The sequence below is a fragment of the Ochotona princeps genome, chromosome 8, assembly GCF_030435755.1.
Source record: "Ochotona princeps isolate mOchPri1 chromosome 8, mOchPri1.hap1, whole genome shotgun sequence".
Taxonomy (NCBI): domain Eukaryota; kingdom Metazoa; phylum Chordata; class Mammalia; order Lagomorpha; family Ochotonidae; genus Ochotona; species Ochotona princeps.
In genome coordinates, this window is record NC_080839.1 from 53,666,711 (window position 1) to 53,688,742 (window position 22,032).

A 22,032-nucleotide genomic window follows, 5' to 3' on the forward strand; every position below is an offset into this window, starting at 1 on the left:
TACATGCACATGGGAGACAGGACACAGAGAAGTATTAGTTATTCTGCCCCAGAACCAAAATATAGAGGTATTGATTGTGTGAAATATTCTCATTCTCTGCCTTGTTCGGAGTTATATGTGTTCATCATAAAGGAAACTGGAGCTAATCATATCATTATTACACTGCAACTTTATTGATTATTTAATGTTTTTCTTCCATACACGTGTGCATACTTGTGTGTCATCTTGCTTTATAAATGAATTTTAAAAATAAATTATATTTTAAAGAACTGGCTTATTGGTCTGATAGCTTATATGTTATAGAACACCATTATACATTATTCTTTGTAAACTGCATTTTTTTCCCCATCAGCTGTTCCCACGAAGGTGTACTTGGTTATATGTAATGAACAATTGCTTGCTATCAATATCTGGTGAGTCTTTAGTTTTTAAATACTTTACAACTGTGGCTACTTGTTATTGACTTTTTGATCATATTTATGTTTTTGTTTTCTACAGGTAAAGCTTCTCAACTTTATTCCCATAATTTACCAGGGCTTTTTGATTATGCAAGACAAATGCAGAAGTTACCTGTTGCTATTCCAGCACACAAACTCCCTGACAGAATATTGCCCAGGTAACTACACATTGGAGTCTGTTTTCACCCTGAGGCATCAGATAGTAATATTCATTCTAATAAGTACTTATGTTTTACAAAGTGAAAAAGATTACATGTGTTTTCATAGGAATCAGATATAATCAGAAACTCCAAAGTAAAACGCTTTAACAAGACTTATTTATCATTTATCATACTGTTATAAAATTGTTCTACTTTGTACCTTCCAGTTATATTGAACATTTTCTCTCAAAATATTAAATTCCTCTTAGTTGTAAGGATACAAGTAGTTTTTTTGCTTTTTGCAATAAATTTATACACCTATAATTGCCTTGGTTTTTGATATTTGTATTAACTTACATAAAATAGATGTTAACCAAAGTGTCATTTCTTTTTTTTTTTAAGTGTCATCTCTCCATGCAAAAAATAAAAATGTTGTATTGAATAAAAGCTTTTGCATTGGGAGATAACTATTTAGAAATAGATGTGTTTTGCTTTTCTTCTTTCGAAAGATAATTTTGCTATGCTCTCCATTTTATTAAAATATAAGACCTTATTTGTGGACTAAAAGTTATTCTCTTTATTAAAATTTATGTTTTCCAAAAGATTGATAATGTAGCTATTCTCTTATAAGATTATTTATAAAAAGGGATTGTGATACAGTGCAACAAACACAGTGCAGGTGTGGAGGGGGAAAAAAGGTGAGAGAAAGATATTTCACACACCATATACATACACAAAAAGTCATTATTGAAATCTAACATTAGTGTTAAATAATGTTAAACCTCAGCTTTCAAGTACCTTAAGAATATGTTGTTCTCTTTTACTAGACTTTCCACATAGAATTTATCCATCCTTAAAATTTAACCTTGACATCTTTTCTAAAAAATTAACCTTTTTCATCAAAACATGGATGGGTTTCTGTTGGTCGGTGGGACGAAGATGAAGCATTTTGACTAGAAATGTGGAATCAGGATATTCTGGATTGCCACTGTCGTCATTTGGTGCCTTGGCATCTGGATAATTTCTGAATCATCATTTAGGTGAAATAAGTAAAAATACTAATAGTTTTTAACAACTTGCCTTGCAAACTCAGAATGCTCTTTAATTGACCAGAAGCATAAAAGAAAAACAGATTTGTGTATAAGTTGAATCACTGTGAACATTAGTCAGTGAGACTAGTACTAGAATTGTTTTTTTTTCTTTCTTAAACTACCAATTATAGTGCCTTGAGCAGAAGTCAGCCTCCAGATGACGTGGAGCACATGACACGCATGGCACATGGGAATCTCAGTAAATGTGATCTATAATTGCTAGAGAGATTGGTGGGCATTGTGCTACAGTGGGTTAGACTGCCACTGACAAACCCACCTCCCGTTTCTCAGTGCCAGTTTGAGTCCTGCTTCCTGCTGCTGCATCTGAGAGGCAGCAAATGGGTGCTCATGGGGCTGGTCTCCTGCCGCCCACAGGGGAAGCTTGGATGGAACTTGAGGCTCGTAACTTTGCCATCTCATAGCCCCTTGGGGAATAAACCACTAAAGACCTTTTTTCTCTCTTCTCCCTCTGTTTCTCTGTGTTTCAGGTAGATGAGTATTGAATATAAGCAAAAAAAAATACAGAAAGTGTTTTTAAATATGATAGATTTTCATAAATATGAAGGTAATATAGATAACAAAGTTGACAGCACTACAGTATTGCTTGGCTTTGATTCAGTTACTAATTGTACAGTCAAGGAACATCCTTTAAGAAGATTCGTATAAGCTTGTTTGGAATTCTGTGAAACCTCACTCATGTGTAATTATAATGCCGTTTTATTTTTCTGTTAAAGACCAATGTAGAGCAGTGACTTTTAATCTTTGCTACCTTAAATTTAAAGTTATATATACAGAAATAAAGTTTTGTTTTGAGGTCTCTACAATTTGGTGCACCAGCAGTCTCCATTATATTAACTTTAATTATAAAATAGATTTGTTGTATGTGTATGTTTCATCGTAACTTCACAAAATAATTCAAAATTATCTTGTGAACGTTATACTCACAATGTCATGTACCTACCGCACATGAGTCGTGTTTGCAGAACACCTGAAGTGCCTGTGCACTGCCTCCCTTTTCCTGAACAGAGAAACAAAGATGTCAAAAAGAAGTACTAATAGAAGGAACTTTTGACAAAGTTTAAGTATTTTATATATGCCAGAACTATCTTTCCTCAAGTTTTGACTCCTCTTTTCCTATCTTTGGTTTCTGTGGGTAAACCAGAGTGAACTGATTCAACAAACCGAATGGCATGTGCGTTTCAAGGAAGTGAGGTGCAGTGTACAGTACACTAAAGTGTCCGGATTTAGCAGTATTTTCTTGCATGATTTGTCCTTTTTCCTTTATGTTTTTTTAAATTCCCAAGATTATATTCTTCAAGATTCTTACTATTTAATAGGAGTTTTTTTTTCTTATTTAAATCTTTAATCTGTTTGGGGTTGATGGGAAAATGAGGCTTGAGTTCAATATATTCTTATTTTCAAGAAACCACTGCTTGTCTGCACCAATTTTTAGAATGTATCCTTTCCCTGCTGCTCTTTATCCTATTCTGAGTTTGCCAACATGTGTCTTGTACTCATTCTCATTTCATTTAGGAAATTTGCTGTGTCAGTAAAAATCCCTGAAACCAAGTGGTGTCAGAAGTGCTGTGTCGGTAAGTGAGGGGCCACTCGCATCAACCCTGCTGCGCTGCACAGCAGTCAAGGCAGACCTGCCCTGAAATGTGCTTTAAGCAGTATGACCAGGGCTTCCTGCCAGCCATGCTTCCTGGTTCTCCCTTGAATAAATTCCTTATCATTGTGTCCCAGTGTAAACTAAGCCTGAGACAGCACCTTGCACGCTACAGCAGGAGACCAAGCTGACTCGTTCAAACCAGAGTGCTTTACCACCTGTCCTGCATGGGCCCTGCTACTGGTCGTCCTTCCCCGCTGTGCTTGGCAGGACTGCGTTCATTCTTTCAGCTGTGTGAATGTGCCTCTGATGATGTGAAGCCCCTGCTCCTAATGTGAGGGTTAGAGTCTCCCTGTCCACATGATCCTAGTCCAAAATCCTCTTCCTACCTACATAACAAGTAGTTTGCATATAGCAGAACCAGTGTTTTGCTTCTCTTAAATTACCAGTATTAGTGGCACAAGGTATAATGTTGAAAAAATTATATACATAGGCTTATTGAAGAAGATGACATTTGGGCTGGACCTCAAAAAAGGCAGATTTTTAACCGCGAGTAGTGGATAAGGCGTTTCAAGTATAAGAAATGACAGAACAATATCTGGGGACAAAAATTTAAATCTTACGCTTACATAATAAATGGTGGCTAGTCCAGTTGAGCTGGGTACAGGTCTTAGAGAAGAGTGGGTTAATGTAACCTTTTAGATTGCAGCTGGAGCCTGAGGGGCCTCAGATGAACATGGACTTCAGTCACGGCACACTAAGGCAGAGGGTCCTTCCTGATCTACATCAACTCTGTTTGAAGTTTATGGATTTAAAGGCTAATGACTTTTTTATAATTTCATTTTTATCTTTATTTTAAATGTTATTTTATATCTTGACTAGAAGAAAAATCCAAAATCTAAGGAAAGTTATTTTCTTGATGTGTTTCAGTGTGTGTGTGTGTGTGTGTGTGTGTGTGTGTGAGTATTTTAAGGTGTCATTACTGCCTATAGTGCTTTCTAGTAATTAAATTGTGCCTGCTATGGCACAGAAGGTTGAACTACCTGTAGCATAGTACCCTTTATCTGAGTGCTGGTTCAAATCCCAGCAGCTCCGATTGCAATCCAACTTGCTGCTAATGTGCCTCAGAAGACTGCAAAAATGATCCAAGTGCATGGGTCTCTACCATCTGGGTGGAATTCATGTTCCCATCCTTGGCATGGGCCCAGACCTGGCATTACAGCCATTGGTGTGAGCCAGACATGGAAGCTATCACTCTCCCACTCTCTTGCTGTTTCTTTCCATTATGCCTTTCAAATAAATACATCATTTAAGAAAGAGAGGAGTTGGGAGTGTGCCATATTTTTAGAACCAAAGCATTGCCAGCTCTGAACTTCATTAGCCTGTGAGCCACCTGAATTTATGGTGATCTGTCCATCTGACAGTTTCTTGCCAGATCTACTTTGACCCTTTCTAAAAGATGTTGTTGCCTCAGCTAGTTTTACTGCTTTTGTAAGATCCAAAGACTTTCCTGCCCTCCAACCCTGTAACAGCTGTTTTCATTCAGCTGACTGATAAAATCCACCAAGTGATCAGGGCATTTCCTGCTGTTATCTGAAGTGGTGTTTCAGTAGAGCCATCTAATTAAGGAATTGAATTGACAGCCAGCTTTTGATGTTTTTATTTGTATTTTGAGCATGCAACTATTAATGTAAGGACTATTTTATAAGATAACTCATGTTTACTTTTTATTGCCTTGACAGTGAGAAATCCTTACACAGGTCATAAATATCTATGTGGGGCACTTCAAACTAGCGTTGTTCTATTAGAATGGGTTGAACCAATGCAGAAGTTTATGTTAATTAAGGTAAGCATGAATGACAACATATGACATTATCACTGGGAGAGTTTAATCACCAACTATTTTGTTCTTTTTAAAATACTTAATTTTTATTTGTTTCTCTATTTAATGGTTTTAGATGTCACAACAGAATGGTCACTACCTGACCAACTCTTAAGGGGCTTAACTGACCTGATAAAAGTTTCAGAAGAGACTGGAGAAATATTTCAAAGGCATGGGGGCTGAAAATAGAGCATCTCACAAACAACCTGATGTCAAAGCATGATACTTAGAGATCACTGAGGGGCCAGCGTGTGGCGTAATAGGTTAAGCTGTTGCCTGTAGCTCCAGGTCCCATATGAGCACCAGTTCAAGTACTGGCTGTTGCAGTTCTGATCCAGCTCCCTTCTAATCCACCTGGGACAGCAGGGAAGATGGCCCAAATTGAGAATGGGGACCCTGGGTTGGTCACCCAATTCCAACTCTGAAAAGAAAGATTGACCAGGTGACTTACAAATACACTGTCATCATCAATCTTCTAAAATTACTTGATTGTTAGCTTTTAGCATTGCTATATTAGTAAACTGAAATATTTAGAAGGATACTTCATAATTTAGATTTTCCTGCCTTATTCTGCTTCTGTGATAAGCTATCTTATAGCTGTATTACATGTTTTTTATAAAGCTAAAAATGTTTGACTTGTGTTCTCTTTTGTTTGATGTATCTTTCTTGCTGTAGCACATAGAATTTCCCATCCCGTGTCCACTTAGAATGTTTGAAATGCTGGTAGTTCCTGAACAGCAATACCCTTTAGTTTGTGTTGGTGTCAGTCGAGGAAGAGACTTCAACCAAGTGGTTCGATTTGAGACTTTGAATCCAAATTCTACCTCTTCATGGTTTACAGAGTCAGGTTTGTGATTCTTATGGAATTATTATTAAGGTCAGCTTATGTGCTGATTTTATAAGTAAAAAATTCACTGTGTGTCACTATATAAAAACTACATGAAAAGCCAGTGATAACTGTTATTGCACTGCAAGAAGAATGATTTGGTTTAAAGTGAATAATTTGCTTGACACATTTAGGACAAATTGATTTGTAAAGAATATATAACACAAAATACAAAACTAAAAAACTGTTATGTCAAAGGACACCTTATATAAGAAGACCTTAAAGTCACATTTGTTATGATCTCAGTTAGAAATAATTACCAATTACAGTACATTTTTCCTAAAATCAATTTATATATGTTCGGATATTTTTAGATTTCTTCATAGGTTTAATTTAATTTTGTTACTCTTGTCAGGCTTTGAATATACTGTACTGAGGTTTACTTCATAGAAAATCAAATTGTTTTAACCATTTTCAGCTTGTAAGAACTTTAATATATTGCTATAATAAAAGTAATGCCTCTATTTTGATAGCATTTCATACATATCAAAATGTTTCCATTTTTTAACCTATTTGTTCTCAGGTAATTGGTTTGATTCATTCAATAAATTCATAGTTATTAAATAAATAGGCTAGTATTTAATATGATACAAAGCATAGTCCCTAGTCTTCTGAACTTGAAATAGGTCATAGTCATAATTTAGAATATTGGACTACCTCATTCAAAAAGAAATGAAAATAATGACATCTCCAATAGTATTGTCAGTCACTAACTACTACTGACACTAGTATGTTGAGTACTTACATAATTGAGCCTGGCCCAGCGACTACATGTGCATATTTTGCAACAGATTACCATTCATTTCAAAAGCAATAATCCTCAGAATTCTTTTTATATAATATCTGTATGTTTTCAATATTACCGTTTTCTGAAAGTTGACCAAACCTTATTTGTTTTGTAGATAGCCCACAGACAAGCGTTACTCATGTAACCCAGCTGGAGAGAGATACCATCCTTGTGTGCTTAGATTGTAAGTTTTTATTTGTGTATATCTTATTCTAATTAGTTTGCTCTTATCTGAGTTTCTGACTGATATTTTTCTGACTAGGTTGTATAAAAATAGTAAATCTCCAAGGAAGATTAAAATCTAGCAGAAAATTATCATCAGAACTCACCTTTGATTTCCAGATTGAATCAATAGGTAAGTCAACATTTTAGATTTCTTTGCATTATGAATTGCTTAAAAGGAAGTATCTGAAATTGCAAATATCTGTTATTAAGGACATCGTTTTTTAAACTATAGGCTATAATGAACATAAGATTATTATCAACTTTCACTATATTCTCTAAAATTGTTTCATAAATACTGTAACTAAATACTTGCCTTGGTAGCACGTATACTGGAATTTGAGCGATACAGAAAAGATTAGCATGGCCGCTGTGCAAGGAATAAACAGTATATTTGTTAACATTTTCCAAAGAAAAATAACACTCCTTGGAGCCACACTGTGGCACTGTGGGTTGAGCCACCACCTGCAATTCTGGCAAGTCATACACAGGTTAAGTGTCTTGGCTGCTGCTGCTCTGATCCAGCTCCCTACTATATGCCTGCAAAAGCAGTGGAAAGTGGCGCGAGTGCTTGGGTCGCGGCCACCACACTGGCAGATCCAGAGGGAGTTCCAGACTCCTGGCTTTAACACAGCCCAGCCCCAGCCCAGCCCCACTGCCTTTGTACAAATTCTCTCCCTCTGTCTCCCTCTTTGTCTTTCTCCCTCTCCCAGTAATTCTACCTTTGAAATAAATAAAATGAATCTTTAAAAGAAGTGTATCATTTCTTACAACCTGGTATGCATCACATATTCTTTAGCCTTCTGTAGAGCTTCCCTGTCACAACTTAAAAACTTTGTACTTATTCTATGGCTTTTCTACCTGATGATCAAAGAATGTGCAATTTACTTTTTGCCATTCTTATATTTTACTTGATAAGATGTTTCTCTGAAAGATGATTTTTGGCAGAATCAATATTCCAAAATGATTATATTCGGGGAAAATATGGTAAAAATGGGGGAAATGATGATAATAAATGTTTAACTCGACACAAATTGTCTAGTGTTCTTTAAAATAAAATCTTAAAACCATTTGCCTGTTTACATGTTGACAGGGGATCTGATCAGGAGCAGCTAGTTCAGTTGTCTTATTTCTCATTCCATTCCCCTCTTTCCCTCAACTGGAATGCCTCTCCCCCCAGCAATGCTGATGATAATAAATCAGTTTTAAGGAATTGCTGCTGAAGATGTAAAAATGAAATCCCTACCTTAAAGGGCACAACCAGGTTCAGAAAATAAGAACAGCACAGTCTCTGAAGTATTCTGTAGGCCTGAAGCCAGCAGGCCAGAGGTGCCGGAGGGACCTGGTAATGAAGCATGCTGGTTTACTGGGGACTTTTTTCCACCTTTCATCTTTCATACTAAAAAGAGGAATAAATTCTGCCTAGCATATTTCTTAAATTTCATGTGTAAAAAGAGCTGATGTTGGTTATTAATTGAACTGTTACTATATCACATAGAAAAAGGAATGAATGATGCTTCTCAGTTGAACTTTTGCACTATTAACAGTAACTGAGCTGTTCTTGCCTGCTAGTTTGCCTGCAAGACAGTGTGCTAGCCTTCTGGAAACATGGGATGCAGGGTAGAAGCTTTAGATCTAATGAGGTAAGAACTATGTTGTGTTTTTTTTTAATTAACATATAGTACTTCGACATTTGTAATATACTATGCAGTATTTGTAATGTACTATAAAATATTTCAACACACATATGCATCAGATATTGATAACATCAAGCTGTCAACATTTCCATTTGCTCATATTTGGAGACTTCCAGTTGCTGTCTTCCAGCTCTTCATACAGTTTAGATGCATTAGTAGGAACTGTTGTCTCCCAGTATCAAGTAATCACTGTTAAACCTCAGATCGACTATATTTGTATTTTTTTAGCATCTACATATGCAACAGAACATGTGGCTTTTCTGTGTCTAGCCTATTTCACTTAAATAAGGCCCTCTAGTTCCCTACATTTTAGCTACATATGTCAGAATTTCATTTTTAATGGCTGAGTAATATTCCATTGTGTGTATGTATCACAGTTTCTTTATCCACTCATCACCAGTGGATTAATGCCACGTTAGCTGTTCTGGGTGGTGCTGCAATTGACTCAAAAGGACAGGTGGTATTTTCATGTAGTGATGTCACTTCTTTCACATATATCCCAGGAAGTAGGAGAACTAGATTACATATAGATACACATTCAATTTTCTGAGAAATCACTACACTCTTCTATAATGACTTTACTAATATACATTCAAATCAGCAATGGATAAAGTTTCCCTTTTCTTCACATCCATCCCAGTATTTTTTATGTTTTGTCATTTTTATCGTAGTCATTGTAATTGGAATGAGATATCTCCTTATAATTTTGATTAAATTTCTCTATTAGCTGCGCTGTTTTTGTTTCTTTAACTGCATCTCATGAAATCTGACCTACCTTACAGAAATAATTTAATTCCAAACCACATTTTAAAGGTTTATTTAAGAATTGCTAGAGTTGGCCCCGGTACTGTGGCCTAGCGACTAAACATGCCAGGATCCCATATGGGCACCAGTTCTAATCCCGGCAGCCCCACTTCCCATCCAGCTCTCTGCTTGTGGCTGGGAAAGCAGTTGAGGACAGCCCAAAGCCTTGGGATCCTGCACCTGCATGGGAGACCTGGAGGAGCTCCTGGCTCCTGGCTTCTGGCTTCTGGCTTGATTGGCACAGCACCTGCTGTTGTGGTCACTTGGGGAGTGAATCATCAGACAGAAGATCTTCCTCTCTGTCTCTCTTTCTCTCTGCATATATCTGACTTTGCAATAAAAATAAATCTTTTTAAAAATTTGATAGAGTTGTTAGTAAGATACGATACTTTCCCCCAGTAATATTAGAGGCCCGAAAATCCTCAGAAATTCTTCACTATCCCTAAGTCAGTATCAGTGATACAACTTTTACTTTTTCATTAGAATGAAAGGAGAATTCAAATGCCTAGGCAAAAAAGGTCAGTTGTGTCCTTACCTGTCCTTATTAAACTCAAAACATTTCTTCTAACAATTAAGCAGTGTAGCATAAGGATCATGAGTCTGGGTTCTAAAGTTGAAACACCTAGCTCCAACTTTCCACCCTGCTAGTTTACAGCCCCATGACTTTGGCGTGTCACTTATCTTACTCCTTTTCGTGTTTGTTTTTTGCCTATGAAGTGAGAGTTGTTAGGATTATATGAAATGAAACGGGACCAGCATTGTGTCATAGCAGCAACAGAAGACATCATGGGTCATGCCAGCAACTGTATGAGTTTCCGTTCATGTCCCCCTTCCAATCCAACCCCTTGCTAATAGCCTGAGAAAAACAGAGGAAGCAACCGAAGACTTGAGCCCCTACCATCCATATGGGAAGTCCAAATGAAGTCCCTGACTCCTGGCTTTGTCCTGGCCCGGCCTTGGCTGTTGTAGTCATTGAGGGAGAGAACAAGCAAGTGGAAGATCTCTCTCTATGTGTGTCTGTCCTTCTTTCTGAAGCTCTGACTTTTGAACAAATAAATCTTTTTCAAACTAAAAAAATTTAAATTAAATTGAAACAGAGAATGTGCGTGGTCTGTGGTGAGCAAGGCCACTAATGCTGTTTCTATCAGTAAATCCCAGCAGGAAACTCACTTCCCAGGAAGATGCTGTAAAAGCACTTGCTGGAATGGAGCTAGGAGTTACAAACAGAGCGGTTAATAATAGGCAGGATGGAAATTTCAAACAGGAAAAGAAAAAGAATGGTTTGCCCCTCCCCCAAGTCACCTGAAAAACTTGTTAAAATCACCAAGGTGGCCCTTCAATGCACACCTCCAAAAGTGTCCTGTCCTTTCAGTAGACAAAGCCCTGAGTGTGATGGGAATCGCAGGCCTGACGCCCCGGTGTGCCTCAAGTAAGCCTGTTTTCTCCCGCGGGCAGGCTATGTTACCATGGAAGTTGAGAATTAACTTGTGTTTCCACAAAAGATAATTGTAAGGGGATTGATGAAATACATTTGTTTTCAAAATCAGATTGTCTTTTTTTGTACCTACCAAATTCACTGGAGAAGTTCTTGCCATTGTAGTTTGAAATGTTTGTGTTCAGTGCTCAGTAAGCTGTGAGTAGTGCGTTTTCCCTTGTCCTGTCAATTTGCTTCTGATTCTCCAACTACTAGTTGGTCACCCTGAAGACTTCTTGAAGGATAGATGTCATCAGAAAATAGTATTTCAAGAAAACAGAGAAGAAACAAGAAAATTAATTGCTATATTTTGAGCACTTCCTTAGCTAGGCAATATACCCACTGATGCTTGTAAGAAACCCTGCACTCTGAATAGGTATAACCCATTTCCAGCGTGCCCAGTGTCACAGCTGGAAAGAGTTGAAATCCAACCTGAAGTTATGTCTGGCTTTTAAATATTTCCAACATGGCACAAGCAGCCCTTCAAGTAAAAGAACCAGACTCTGCTAGTGGCTTCTCTGTTTGCATCAACGTAAGTGAGAAAAGGTTTATAATGAATGGACTTAGTGCTTTGTTTGAAATTCTTTCCTTGAAGTCTGTGATTGAACAAGGATACACTTTTCCTTCATCTGTATCTTATGATTAATTTTAAATCAGTCATATTCTTTATAGACCAGCAGGTTGATACACCTATAGCTGATTTACACATATAGGAATGTATCTCCATATTAAGAAGTACATTTTTTTGGCCCGGCGGCATGGCCTAGTGGCTAAAGTCCTCGCCTTGGAAATACCGGGATCCCATATGGGCACCGGCTTTAATCCCGGAAGCTCCACTTCCCATCCAGCTCCCTGCTTGTGTCCTGGGAAAGCAGTCGAGGATGGCCCAAAACCTTGGGACCCTGCACCCGCGTGGGAGACCTGGAAGAAGTTCCTGGCTCCTGGCTTTGGATTGGCTCAGCTCCAGCCGTTGCGGCTGCTTGGGGAGAGAATCATGGGACAGAATATCTTCCTCTGTGTCTCTCCTCCTCTCTGTGTATCTGATTTCTGTCTCTTTTCCTCTCTGTATATCTGACTTTCGAATAAATAAATCTTTTTAAAAGAAATGTATTTTTTCCTATAAAATTTTAATGAACTGTCCATACAAATTGTCTCTAATTTCAGAAATTAAATCTATATTTCAATTAACAGGTAACACAAGAAATTTCAGATAGCACAAGAATTTTCAGGCTACTTGGATCTGACAGGTATGAAAACAAGTCTTATTAAACACATAGTACTAAACATGTTTAGCTGGCACATGTTCAAGAGAATTAATTTCTGTAGTATGTTCAACATTATATTTTTCTCACTATAAGAATTCATAAGTCAGAAGGTTATAATGTATCTAGAATTATACCTGATCTTTCCAAGTAACAGGGATTTATAATCTGTTAGGACTGTTTACCATTGAGCTTAACTATCTGAAGTCTGATTTACAGCAGAGGAAAGAGGGAAATGCTATATGTTACCAAACAAAACATTTTGCTTTTAGTGCCAAATAGGAATTTGGAGTTACTCTATTTACCTTCTTATTTTTGAACTGCACATTGTTTCTAGAATTTGTAGTGAGAATCAAGTTCCCCCAATCCTTCCTGGGTTCACGGGGCCTTGCTTCCCCCTTTGACTGTCAAAACACTGGCTTTGCGGTGGGAGGTGTGGGCAGAGATCACTTCACAGAGCTGGAACTGGCCCTTCAGCCATGGGGAAGCAAGGGATTTCTGCCCACAAATGAAATGAGCAGAATTTGGTAGAGGCATGTGATGGGGAAGCTAAGGAGAATTTTTGCTATCAGCATTAGCTTTCAAGAATAACTTTGTAACTTTTTACATTTTTGTTTACTACCTTTAGGGTCGTGGTTTTGGAAAGTAGACCAACTGATAACCCCACAGCAAATAGTAATTTATACATCCTGGCGGGTCATGAAAACAGTTACTGAGAGAAGTGTGCTCTGGCAGTTAACTCTGAAAGAATGAACACTACCACTGCAACATTAACTGATGCTTGAAGCTGTACAAAAGCTGCAGTCACCTGGCTTCGGTTCCTTTGTAATTTATTGTGGCATGAGACAAGATGGGGAGATTTTGTTTTAAGTGGTATGGATATATTTAGCATATTGAACCACACAAGTGCTTAATTCATTGTTATGTAATAATCTTTGTATATATAGGCAGTATTTTTCTGTGAAACTTCGTATTGCAGAAGAGATACACTAAGAATTTATGTAGATAATGTACTTTTATGGGACGTACAAGTAAATGTCTTATCTGTACAGATGTAAATGTTGCTGAAAATGCAGTCGGGGTTAATATTTTAAAAATTCTTTAGTATACTCCTGGGTGTGATTATATTACAAAATGGGATGCCGGCAATGAAAAAGTACATTTAACACTATTGTATTTTTATTATATGTAATTTAGTAATATGAATATAAATCTGGTAACTTTTAAAATTGTAATGGAGGCTGTAATCATTTTATAATCTTGTTTTTAATTTTAATGCAAGTACACTGGTGTTTATATTTGCACAGAGTATTGGTATGTGATGTATTAAGTCACAAAAGTAAGCTGTGACATTGTCAATATGCATTTGGCTCCACACATCTTTTTTAAATGTATTTGAATTGTTTTCTATGTGAAACACATCAATTAGCCACCTGTTGTAGTAACTCATCTTTTTATACTTAAACGAATTCTGTAAGATTGCCTGTCTCTTTAAAACAGTAACTTTGAAAAATTTTAAATCACAGAATAACGGTACCATGATGTAACACTGCAACTGTTGTCTGAATTAGAGAATACACAAAGAGTATATTAGCATTATTGAAGAACTCACACTAAACATTTCATATAATCACATTGAAGCATCGGTAACATTCCATACAGTAAAATAATTCAAATTTCTAGTGGAAATTTTATTCTCATCAGCCTTATTTTTTTATTATTATTTTCATATTTCTTTTGATTTAGAGTATTAACACATGGCCAAAATGATTTAGTTACTACCTCATACAAACAATATAATGGTTACTACACATCACAGGAACTTAGTTTTGGTTGAAGTCATTTTTCATTGTTTTTTTTCCAATGGAATATGTACATACCAGGTTTTAGAAAATGCACACTTTTGGCTCTTTTGGTATATGTTCTTTATATTTTAATGTGAATATATACACTAAGAACAAAATAATTGTGATTTATGGTCTTCATTTATTTTAATGGATAATGATTTTAAATATGCTTCTGATTGTATATAGTGTAAAATAAACATGTTTTTTAACATGCTGTTGTATAGTAGCTATCTTCTGACTAATCTATAACCCTAAAATGTATTGAAGGAAAGAACTAGATTGTTTTGCACTTAATTCCTATAAATACCCAATAATAGTCCCCCAAGTCACAGTTTTTATTCATTTGTGATATCAAGTTCATGAAGCAGTAATGTTCCCCCATTTAAGAATAGCATAATTTTTGAGACTCTTTAGTCTGCTTATCAGAAAATAAGTTAAACATGCATAGATTTTTTTTTTATTATTTCATTTTATGACACAGTTTCATAGGCTCAGGGATTCACCCAACCCCTCCCCAAACCTCTCCCCCATATTGATTTCCTTCGTATTATTACAGTAGTACAGCTCATGACCAGTCGTAATTCCATCATTGCAGGCATGGACCATGCAGAGTGTCCAGCATCTTATTGTCCAGAAAAATATAACAGTTTCATTGCAAGACCATCCTTGGTCTGAAAGTAGAGCTGGCAGAATATCATCCCCACCAATGAAAAGCCACTACACAACTTCAACAACAGGAAGTTAATTGATATGATATTGAGTTAATTGATACAGTATTGAGTGACCAATATGTTAGAAAATGCAAGTTCTTAACCATATCCTGTAACTACTTCATTGACATCTCTAGTTTATACACAACTAGCTGTTACAAACCTTAACATGGTTCTAGGGTGTTGTTCAGCTGTCCCGAAACACACATAGATTTTAGGCTGAAGCAGGCCTCAACCTAATCCAGCCTGCCACCTGTTTTTATTAGCACCACAAGTATCCATTCATTGTCTTTGGCTGGTTTTTTGCTGCAGTGTTAGAGTTGTGTTTTTTTTTTAAAGTGACTCTCAAAGGCTAAAATGCTTTTTATATAACACCTTACAGAAAATATTTGGCAACACCTGGCTAACAGAAAGATAAGGGAGAGTGCTGGTGACTGCGGTTATGAAGGTAAGAAATGGAAAGGTGAAGTGGGAAGAACTGGATTAGAGCCACCAAGTACTATTTCCACTGCTGCTTGTAATGCTGTCCAGCACTGGGACCTTGGAGAAGTCACTTGGCTGTAGAGCAGTTTCCATGTTGAAAATTGCACAGATGTTGATAATTATGGCAAATTATGTACATTTATGTTTTTCCCCAAATTATGAAAAATGTTAGAATTAGTGACTGATACCTATGTTTTTAAAACACCCCTTTCTAGTATGACATTATCATTAGTTTAATGCCAAACCTTCAGGATTTTGTTCTTGATATTTATTGAAATGTTGACCCTATGTCTGAGTTACTTTTTTTCTAGTTTTTTTTTTCTTTTAAGATTTATTTGAAAGGCAGAGATACAGAGCAAGATAAAGGAGATTTTCCATCTGCAGTTCATATAGCCACCACACAGACTTCACCCATATGGGATGCCAGCAATGCAGGTGGCGGCTTAACCTACTATGCCTTGATGCCAGCCCCATTTTTTTCTGGTTGCTAAGGCCTGTAAGAAAAGGGTAAAATCTTTAAAAAAAGAAAAAAAAATTAAGTGTTACATTTAACTGTCAAGCCCTTCAGAATATTTTCAGAAAGTCTACAACTGGTTGTGTATTACCCATGGACTTTTTAAAATATCCTTAGAGTCATAATTTTTGAGAGTGAGACATAATAGCCTATATTTTGATAAGGTTGTACAGATTAGTCTGATGGTATAGTCCAGAATGAAAACCTCACCAGTGGGATTAAATTTAAATTATTGTTACGGGAGCAAGAGATCATCCTCTTAGAAAGAATCTCTGATCCCAATTAAATATGCAAATTTCCAGATTTTTCCCAAGAATTCTGGACTGTGGATCTTTATGCATTGAAAAGGAAGCTCACCACTCACTTAACTATTGGAAGCAATTTATTTGTCTTCGTTGAAATTCAAGCTTCCTCTCTTATTGCTAATTGATTTGGGGAAGAATGTCAGTTTATAGGCCATCAACATCATTCAGTTTTCAAATATGTCTGGTTCAGTAGAGACCGAGAAGTAAAGGGTGGAATGAGTAATCAGCTTATACCTATTGACAGGAAACTGAAAATATGAGCTCTATGGAAAGTGAATAGTTCAAAACCATTACTTGGTATATATGATAGTGTTCACTGTTTATCTTACTTGATATGTGTAATAGTGCTCACTGTATATATCTGTGTGCCAGGTGCACTTCTACATGCCTAAGTAGACCTGCTTAGGCCCCAGAACAGCCCAATTCAGCAGGTTTTAACTCCATTTCACAGATGAAGAGACTGAGGCACAGCAGGGTTCAATGACCTGTCCAAGATTACAGCTGGTAAGTAGTAGAGCTTTGAACCCAGACATTTGGATCAAAGTGACTTTGACCACTGTATTAGGCTTTTACTTAAAATTCATGCAGTATATTCTCTGACTTCAGTACTGAGGAGTAACTATGCCCTTCTGTGAATCCTTGTGGAACAGTGAACGTGACATCAGCGGACCACAACTAAAAAGCTTGCTGTCACAGAAAAGCCTGCCGGCAGTTCGCAAAAAAAAAATTAAAACCAGTTGGAACAGTAAGACCCAAGGGTAAAGACTAGTGACATCGATTGCACACTGAGTGTCTGCACCCAGACAGGGAAGCAGGCCAAACAAAATCCGAGCTCGCGTTGCCTTGGCTCCACGGAGCAAGAGTTGGTGTTTCCAGTGTTCAGGAAAAAGTAACTGAAATGTTTCCTGGGCATCCTCTTTGCACATCTCTTGCTGAACCTTACCCTAACGTTTTAGGCTTTGCCAAGAGGTTACCCACTCATGCTGAACCTAACGGCGGGTGCCTAGGGACCCTCTCTCCGGAAGCCACTGCCCCGCGGGGCCTGAGCGTCCGGTTGCCTGGGAGACGCCGGGACAACTTGGCTCGCTGCGGAGTTGCTGAGCTGCCGGCTGCCTGCTCACAGTCACCCGCGCTGGCTGCAGCTGTTTGGGCTGCTGGAGACCAGGTGGACCCCGACCACGCTGTAAGTGCGGATTCAGGCCACCAGGGCTGGTGGGTGGGGGCCAGAGTGGGATCAGCCTGGAATAGAGGCTCCCAGATAAAGAAACTCAAATAACCCTGGCGGGACCCCTTTGGGGTTCCCTTGGAAGGAAAGGGAAGGAGTGGTGAAGAGCTGGTAATAACAGGTGGCTCCCACCACCCACACTACTGATCTGTGTCCCAGCGAGGAGAGTGGTGGGAGGGAGGCCAACAGGGTGAGATGGAGTTTCGGAGGTGGCAGAGAAGGGAGACGGCGCCAACGTGTGGCCAAGATTTTTTCATTTACCTTCACTTTACCTCGAAATTGATTAACGCAAATCATAATGATTTTTTAAGATTTATTTTTATTGGAAAGGCAGGTTTACAGAGAAAAAAAATAAAGATCTTTCAGCTGCTGATTCACTCCCCAAATTACCACAATGGCTGGAGTTGAGCCGATCTGAAACCAGGAACCAGGAGCCTCCCCTGGGTCTCCCACATAGGTGCAGGATCCTAAGGCTTGGGTTCATCCTCCATTGATATTCCCAGGCCTTAAGCAGGGAGCTGGATCGAAAGCGGAGCAGCTGGGACAGGAGCCAGTGCCCATAGTGGATGTCGGTGTTTGTAGGCAGAAAATTAGTTGAACCATCGTGCTCCCCACCCCTCCTTTTTTTTTTCAGAATGATTTAATAGCTCATTTTTCTGATCCATATTTAGTAAATATGAGTGTGTGTTTTGCTTCCTTGAAACAGAGCGACATCACAAGCTGTGGTTTTTAGCCTATAGAATCCCAAATTAATCTGGGCAGATCTTGAAAAGCTCTCCCCGTGCGAAAGCCACGCCAGTTTCCTAGAACCTCCTAGGTTACAAAGTCCGTGGGATTTTTTCACTTTCTTTCTGCTCCCAGCTTCTTCCTGTCTCGTTTTTGTTATCTTGGTGTATGCCTTAGCCTTACCTAAGCCCTGGGGACTTGGCTTGTGATACAGTTATGGAAAGTTATCCACCTCTGAGTATTTTATGTTTCTGTACATCATTTTGCAAATCCTGAATACTAGGAAAATGAAATAGAAAATTTCCAAAGAATTCAAGTGTCTGTAGTCCCCAGGAAGAATATACCTGGCTTGATTTTGTTCACGGAATTTCCTTGGAATTCACAAAATATTTTGTAAAAATTCTTACATTGGAGGCCCTGTAGCCAACAAGTGGATAGCCTCAATCGGAAGGTCATGGTCAGCCATGAAAGTAACCAATAAATTACAGCTGACCCCTGACAATAAATAGCCTTATCGCCATTTAATAATCTTTATTTTCTGCTCAAATACAGTTCTAATTACCAAGTACTGTACATAATGTATTTAATGCCTTCGTTTTAAAAAGAAAATCATGGGCCTGGTGGCGTGGCCTAGCGGCTAAGGTCCTCGCCTTGAACTTGCCAGGATCCCATATGGGCGCCGGTTCTAATCCCGGCAGCTCCACTTCCTCTCTCTCTCCTCCTCTGTATATCTGACTTTGTAATAAAAATAAAAGATCGTGAAAATGGAATTAGCAGAGAAGTTTATATAAAAAAAAAAAAAAAAAAAGAAAATCATGTGAGTGGAAAGCTGGGCTCAGCATACAAGTCAGATGTGATAAGTAATGTTTAAAAGGGAATAGGGGTGGGCCCGGCGGCATGGCCTAGTGGCTAAAGTCCTCACCTTGAATGCCCCAGGGTCCCATATGGGCGCCGGTTCTAATCCCGGCAGCTCCACTTCCCATCCAGCTCCCTGCTTGTGGCCTGGGAAAGCAGTTGAGGACGGCCCAATGCTTTGGGACACTGCACCCGCGTGGGAGACCCGGAGGAGGTTCCAGGTTCCCGGCTTCGGATCGGCGTGCATCAACCCATTGCGGCTCACTTGGGGAGTGAATCATTGGATGGAAGATCTTCCTCTCTGTCTTTCCTCCTCTGTGTATATCTGGCTGTAATAAAATGAATAAATCTTTAAAAAAACATATAAAAAAAGGGAATGGTGTGAGTTGTTTACACAGAATTATGTTAGTGGCTAGGAAAGACTAAGCAGGAAAAAAGATTTTTAGTGAGATGTTTAAAAAAAAATTCAAGGATAAACATTGCAAGCCAAAACCTAGATGTTTGAAAGTACTTGAAAGAAGAATCAGAAACAAAGTTAGAAAACCAAGGTGGGGCCAAGATGTGTGTCTGTGTGTGTGTGTGTGTGTGTGTGTGTAGAGGGAGGGATTATATATGTATGTGTGTGTATATAAACAGGAACTTAAATATTTCAACTTCATCTGGTGGCATTTAAGGCTATAAGATGTTTTTAAGGAAGGACAACACCTGGTCACATATCTATATCATTAATTACATTCTATTCCATTTATCTTATCAGTTACTTTCTATTTTTTTGTACATGTCAATATCAAATATTCTGTGCCGTTTGTGAAGGATTTGTGATCATCTTATTCCTTTGCCCTTAAATGTCACTGTATATCTCATAAGAATGGGACATTTGCTCACAAGATCGCAGAACAAGTTATCAAAAGCAGGAAATACAACATCTCAGTCATAGTCAATTTGATTTTACTAGTTTATTTTCTATATCCATGAGACTGTTTGCTTGTTTTCTATTTGAGGCTCAGTAACAGTACTATGATGATTTTCCTCCATTTCTTTAAGAAGACATTTTAAAAATTTTCCTGATTAGAGACTAAGAGGTGAAACTGCTGTTTATATTACGCTTAACTATTGAGACCCTGCCAAACTGTTTTTGAATGGGCTTTGCCGACCTGCATTCCTGACCATCACCTGTGAGTACGTAGCTTGGTTGCATCCTTATTGTCTTTGAATTTGGACTCTATGTTTGGTATATGCTTGCAATGGGGAAATCTCAACTGAACTTGAACTGTGGGTATGCAACAAGGTGGAGGAATCCACTATGGTGGGAGGGTTTGGGGAGGTGTGGGGAGAATCCAAGTACCTATGAAACTGTGTCACATAATACAATGTAATTAATGAATTAAAAATAATAAATAAATTTTAAAAAAAGAAAAAACTTATTACAGTTTTAATTCACATTTCTCTAATAATACCCTCTCATGTGTTTTTAGACATTTATGTATCTTCTTTGGTTAAATGCCAATTCAAATCTTTTGCCCATTTTTAAATTGTCTGAATTTTCTGTATCATGAGCATACTTTATGTATTCTACATACAGTTTCTTTATTGGATACATGACTTGCTCATATTTTTTTCAGTCTGTGACCTAGCTTTTCATTTCCTCAATTGAACATCTTATTTGACTAGCAAAAGACTTTAACATGGAAGATTTCCAATTTATCTTTTTGTTACAATGTGATATTGTTGATATCATATATAAAACATCTTGTCCTAACAAAGTCACAAAAATTTTTCTTGTGTTTTTTCCTTCTAGGATTTGGGTAGTTTGGGTTCTTGCCTTTTGGTCTGTGATCCGTTTTGAGTTAATCTTGACATCTGGTGTGAGGTAGGCAGGTGTCTGCTTTTCTTCATTGTTTCATGGCATTGTACATTGACAAATCTGATCTCTCATTGTGCTGCCTGAATGTTTGTTCCCTCCAAAACCTGTATTGTCTGCAGCAGACTCAAAAAGAACTCATGGATATTATAGTTTATTGTTTCCAGCGTATTTAATCTTCTTCTTCCAATTCTTTCCTTGGTTCAAGCAACTATCATTTTATTCATGTTTTTTTCTGTTCATTTCTTCTATATTTTAATTTATGACCTTTTCATGTGTCCCACAAAATGTTACAGAGTATTTAAACCAGTTTGTGTTAGTTTTATTGTTTCATTCATGGTATTTTTCTTTCCAGTGATTCTCAGCAGTTGAAATGTCTTCTGTTTTTTCTTCCAATAATAACCTTTGGGTAGATAATAGTGTCCTCTGTAGTATTTCTTGGGCAGGCTTTCGCTGGTAGTAACTGCCAGTCATCCTGGATCAAGAGGGCCCTCTCCATCCTAGTGGCAAAGTGCAGTTGATTTCATGGATGGTGCTTCACTCCACTTAGTAGAGCGGGAAATATCCTCCAGGATCAGGATTCTCCTTTGTCTTGCAAGGTCCCAAGTCTCTCTCTCTTCGTGCCTTCCTTGCTCAGTCTCCTACAGGTGCCTTTCCCTCCCGTCCCTAGGAGCAGCTCCAGCCTGACTACTGCTACCCAATGCCCGTGTGAAGTCCTTTCCCTGGAGCAAGTCTTCTGGTTCAACAGGACCAGACTTCTTCTGGAAGAAGGTGTTTTCAAGTCTGCCCTAGGGCTTTTTCTCTTCTCTGTGTCTTACAGTTTTTCAGGATCTCAACCACTCTCTGTTCTCCACAAAGGCTAATCATGAGGACTTGGCACAATTTCTTGGGTTCGTGTCACCTCTGTAGGAGATCCAGATGGAGTTCTGAGTTCCTGACTTGGGCCTGACCTATTCCTGGCTGTTAACAGTCATGTGAGGAGTTAACCAGCTCTAGCTGTAGTTGGGTGTGCTCTTTCTCTCACTTGCTCTCTCACTCTCTTTCTCTGCTTTTTAAAGAAATATTTAAATATATATATAAATATATATAGGCGGGCTTGGCAGCGTGGCCTAGTGGCTAAGGTCCTCGCCTTGATCCCATATGGCTGCTGGTTCTAATCCCAGCAGCTCCACTTTCTCTCTGTCTCTCCTCCTC

General features: G+C 38.1%; 2 protein-coding genes and 1 pseudogene across 5 annotated transcripts in view; all 3 read left to right on the forward strand.

The window, feature by feature from the left end:
- Positions 1–14,374, forward strand: part of MAP4K3 (mitogen-activated protein kinase kinase kinase kinase 3) — a 156,708-nt gene extending 142,334 nt beyond the window's left edge. For both annotated transcript variants that reach the window (XM_058668040.1, XM_058668039.1), the window contains 10 exons: positions 353–413; positions 499–616; positions 3,223–3,281; positions 5,041–5,144; positions 5,856–6,027; positions 6,969–7,037; positions 7,116–7,208; positions 8,648–8,718; positions 12,242–12,297; positions 12,941–14,374. In XM_058668040.1, the coding sequence (XP_058524023.1) occupies positions 353–413; positions 499–616; positions 3,223–3,281; positions 5,041–5,144; positions 5,856–6,027; positions 6,969–7,037; positions 7,116–7,208; positions 8,648–8,718; positions 12,242–12,297; positions 12,941–13,028 (891 nt within the window). In that variant the 3' untranslated portion in view covers positions 13,029–14,374. The remainder of the gene's footprint in view (positions 1–352; positions 414–498; positions 617–3,222; positions 3,282–5,040; positions 5,145–5,855; positions 6,028–6,968; positions 7,038–7,115; positions 7,209–8,647; positions 8,719–12,241; positions 12,298–12,940) is intronic.
- Positions 7,388–7,483, forward strand: LOC118760751 (U6 spliceosomal RNA; annotated as a pseudogene).
- A 2,537-nt stretch (positions 14,375–16,911) lies between the features above and the next one.
- The window catches only part of CDKL4 (cyclin dependent kinase like 4), a 38,956-nt gene continuing 33,835 nt past the window's right edge, over positions 16,912–22,032 (forward strand). For 2 of the 3 annotated variants that reach the window (XM_058667424.1, XM_058667423.1), the window contains exon 1: positions 16,918–17,354. The gene's annotated coding sequence lies outside the window, so the exon portion shown is untranslated. Of the gene's footprint in view, positions 17,355–22,032 lie in introns of all 3 variants that reach the window. The other variant, XM_058667425.1, reaches the window with a different exon arrangement.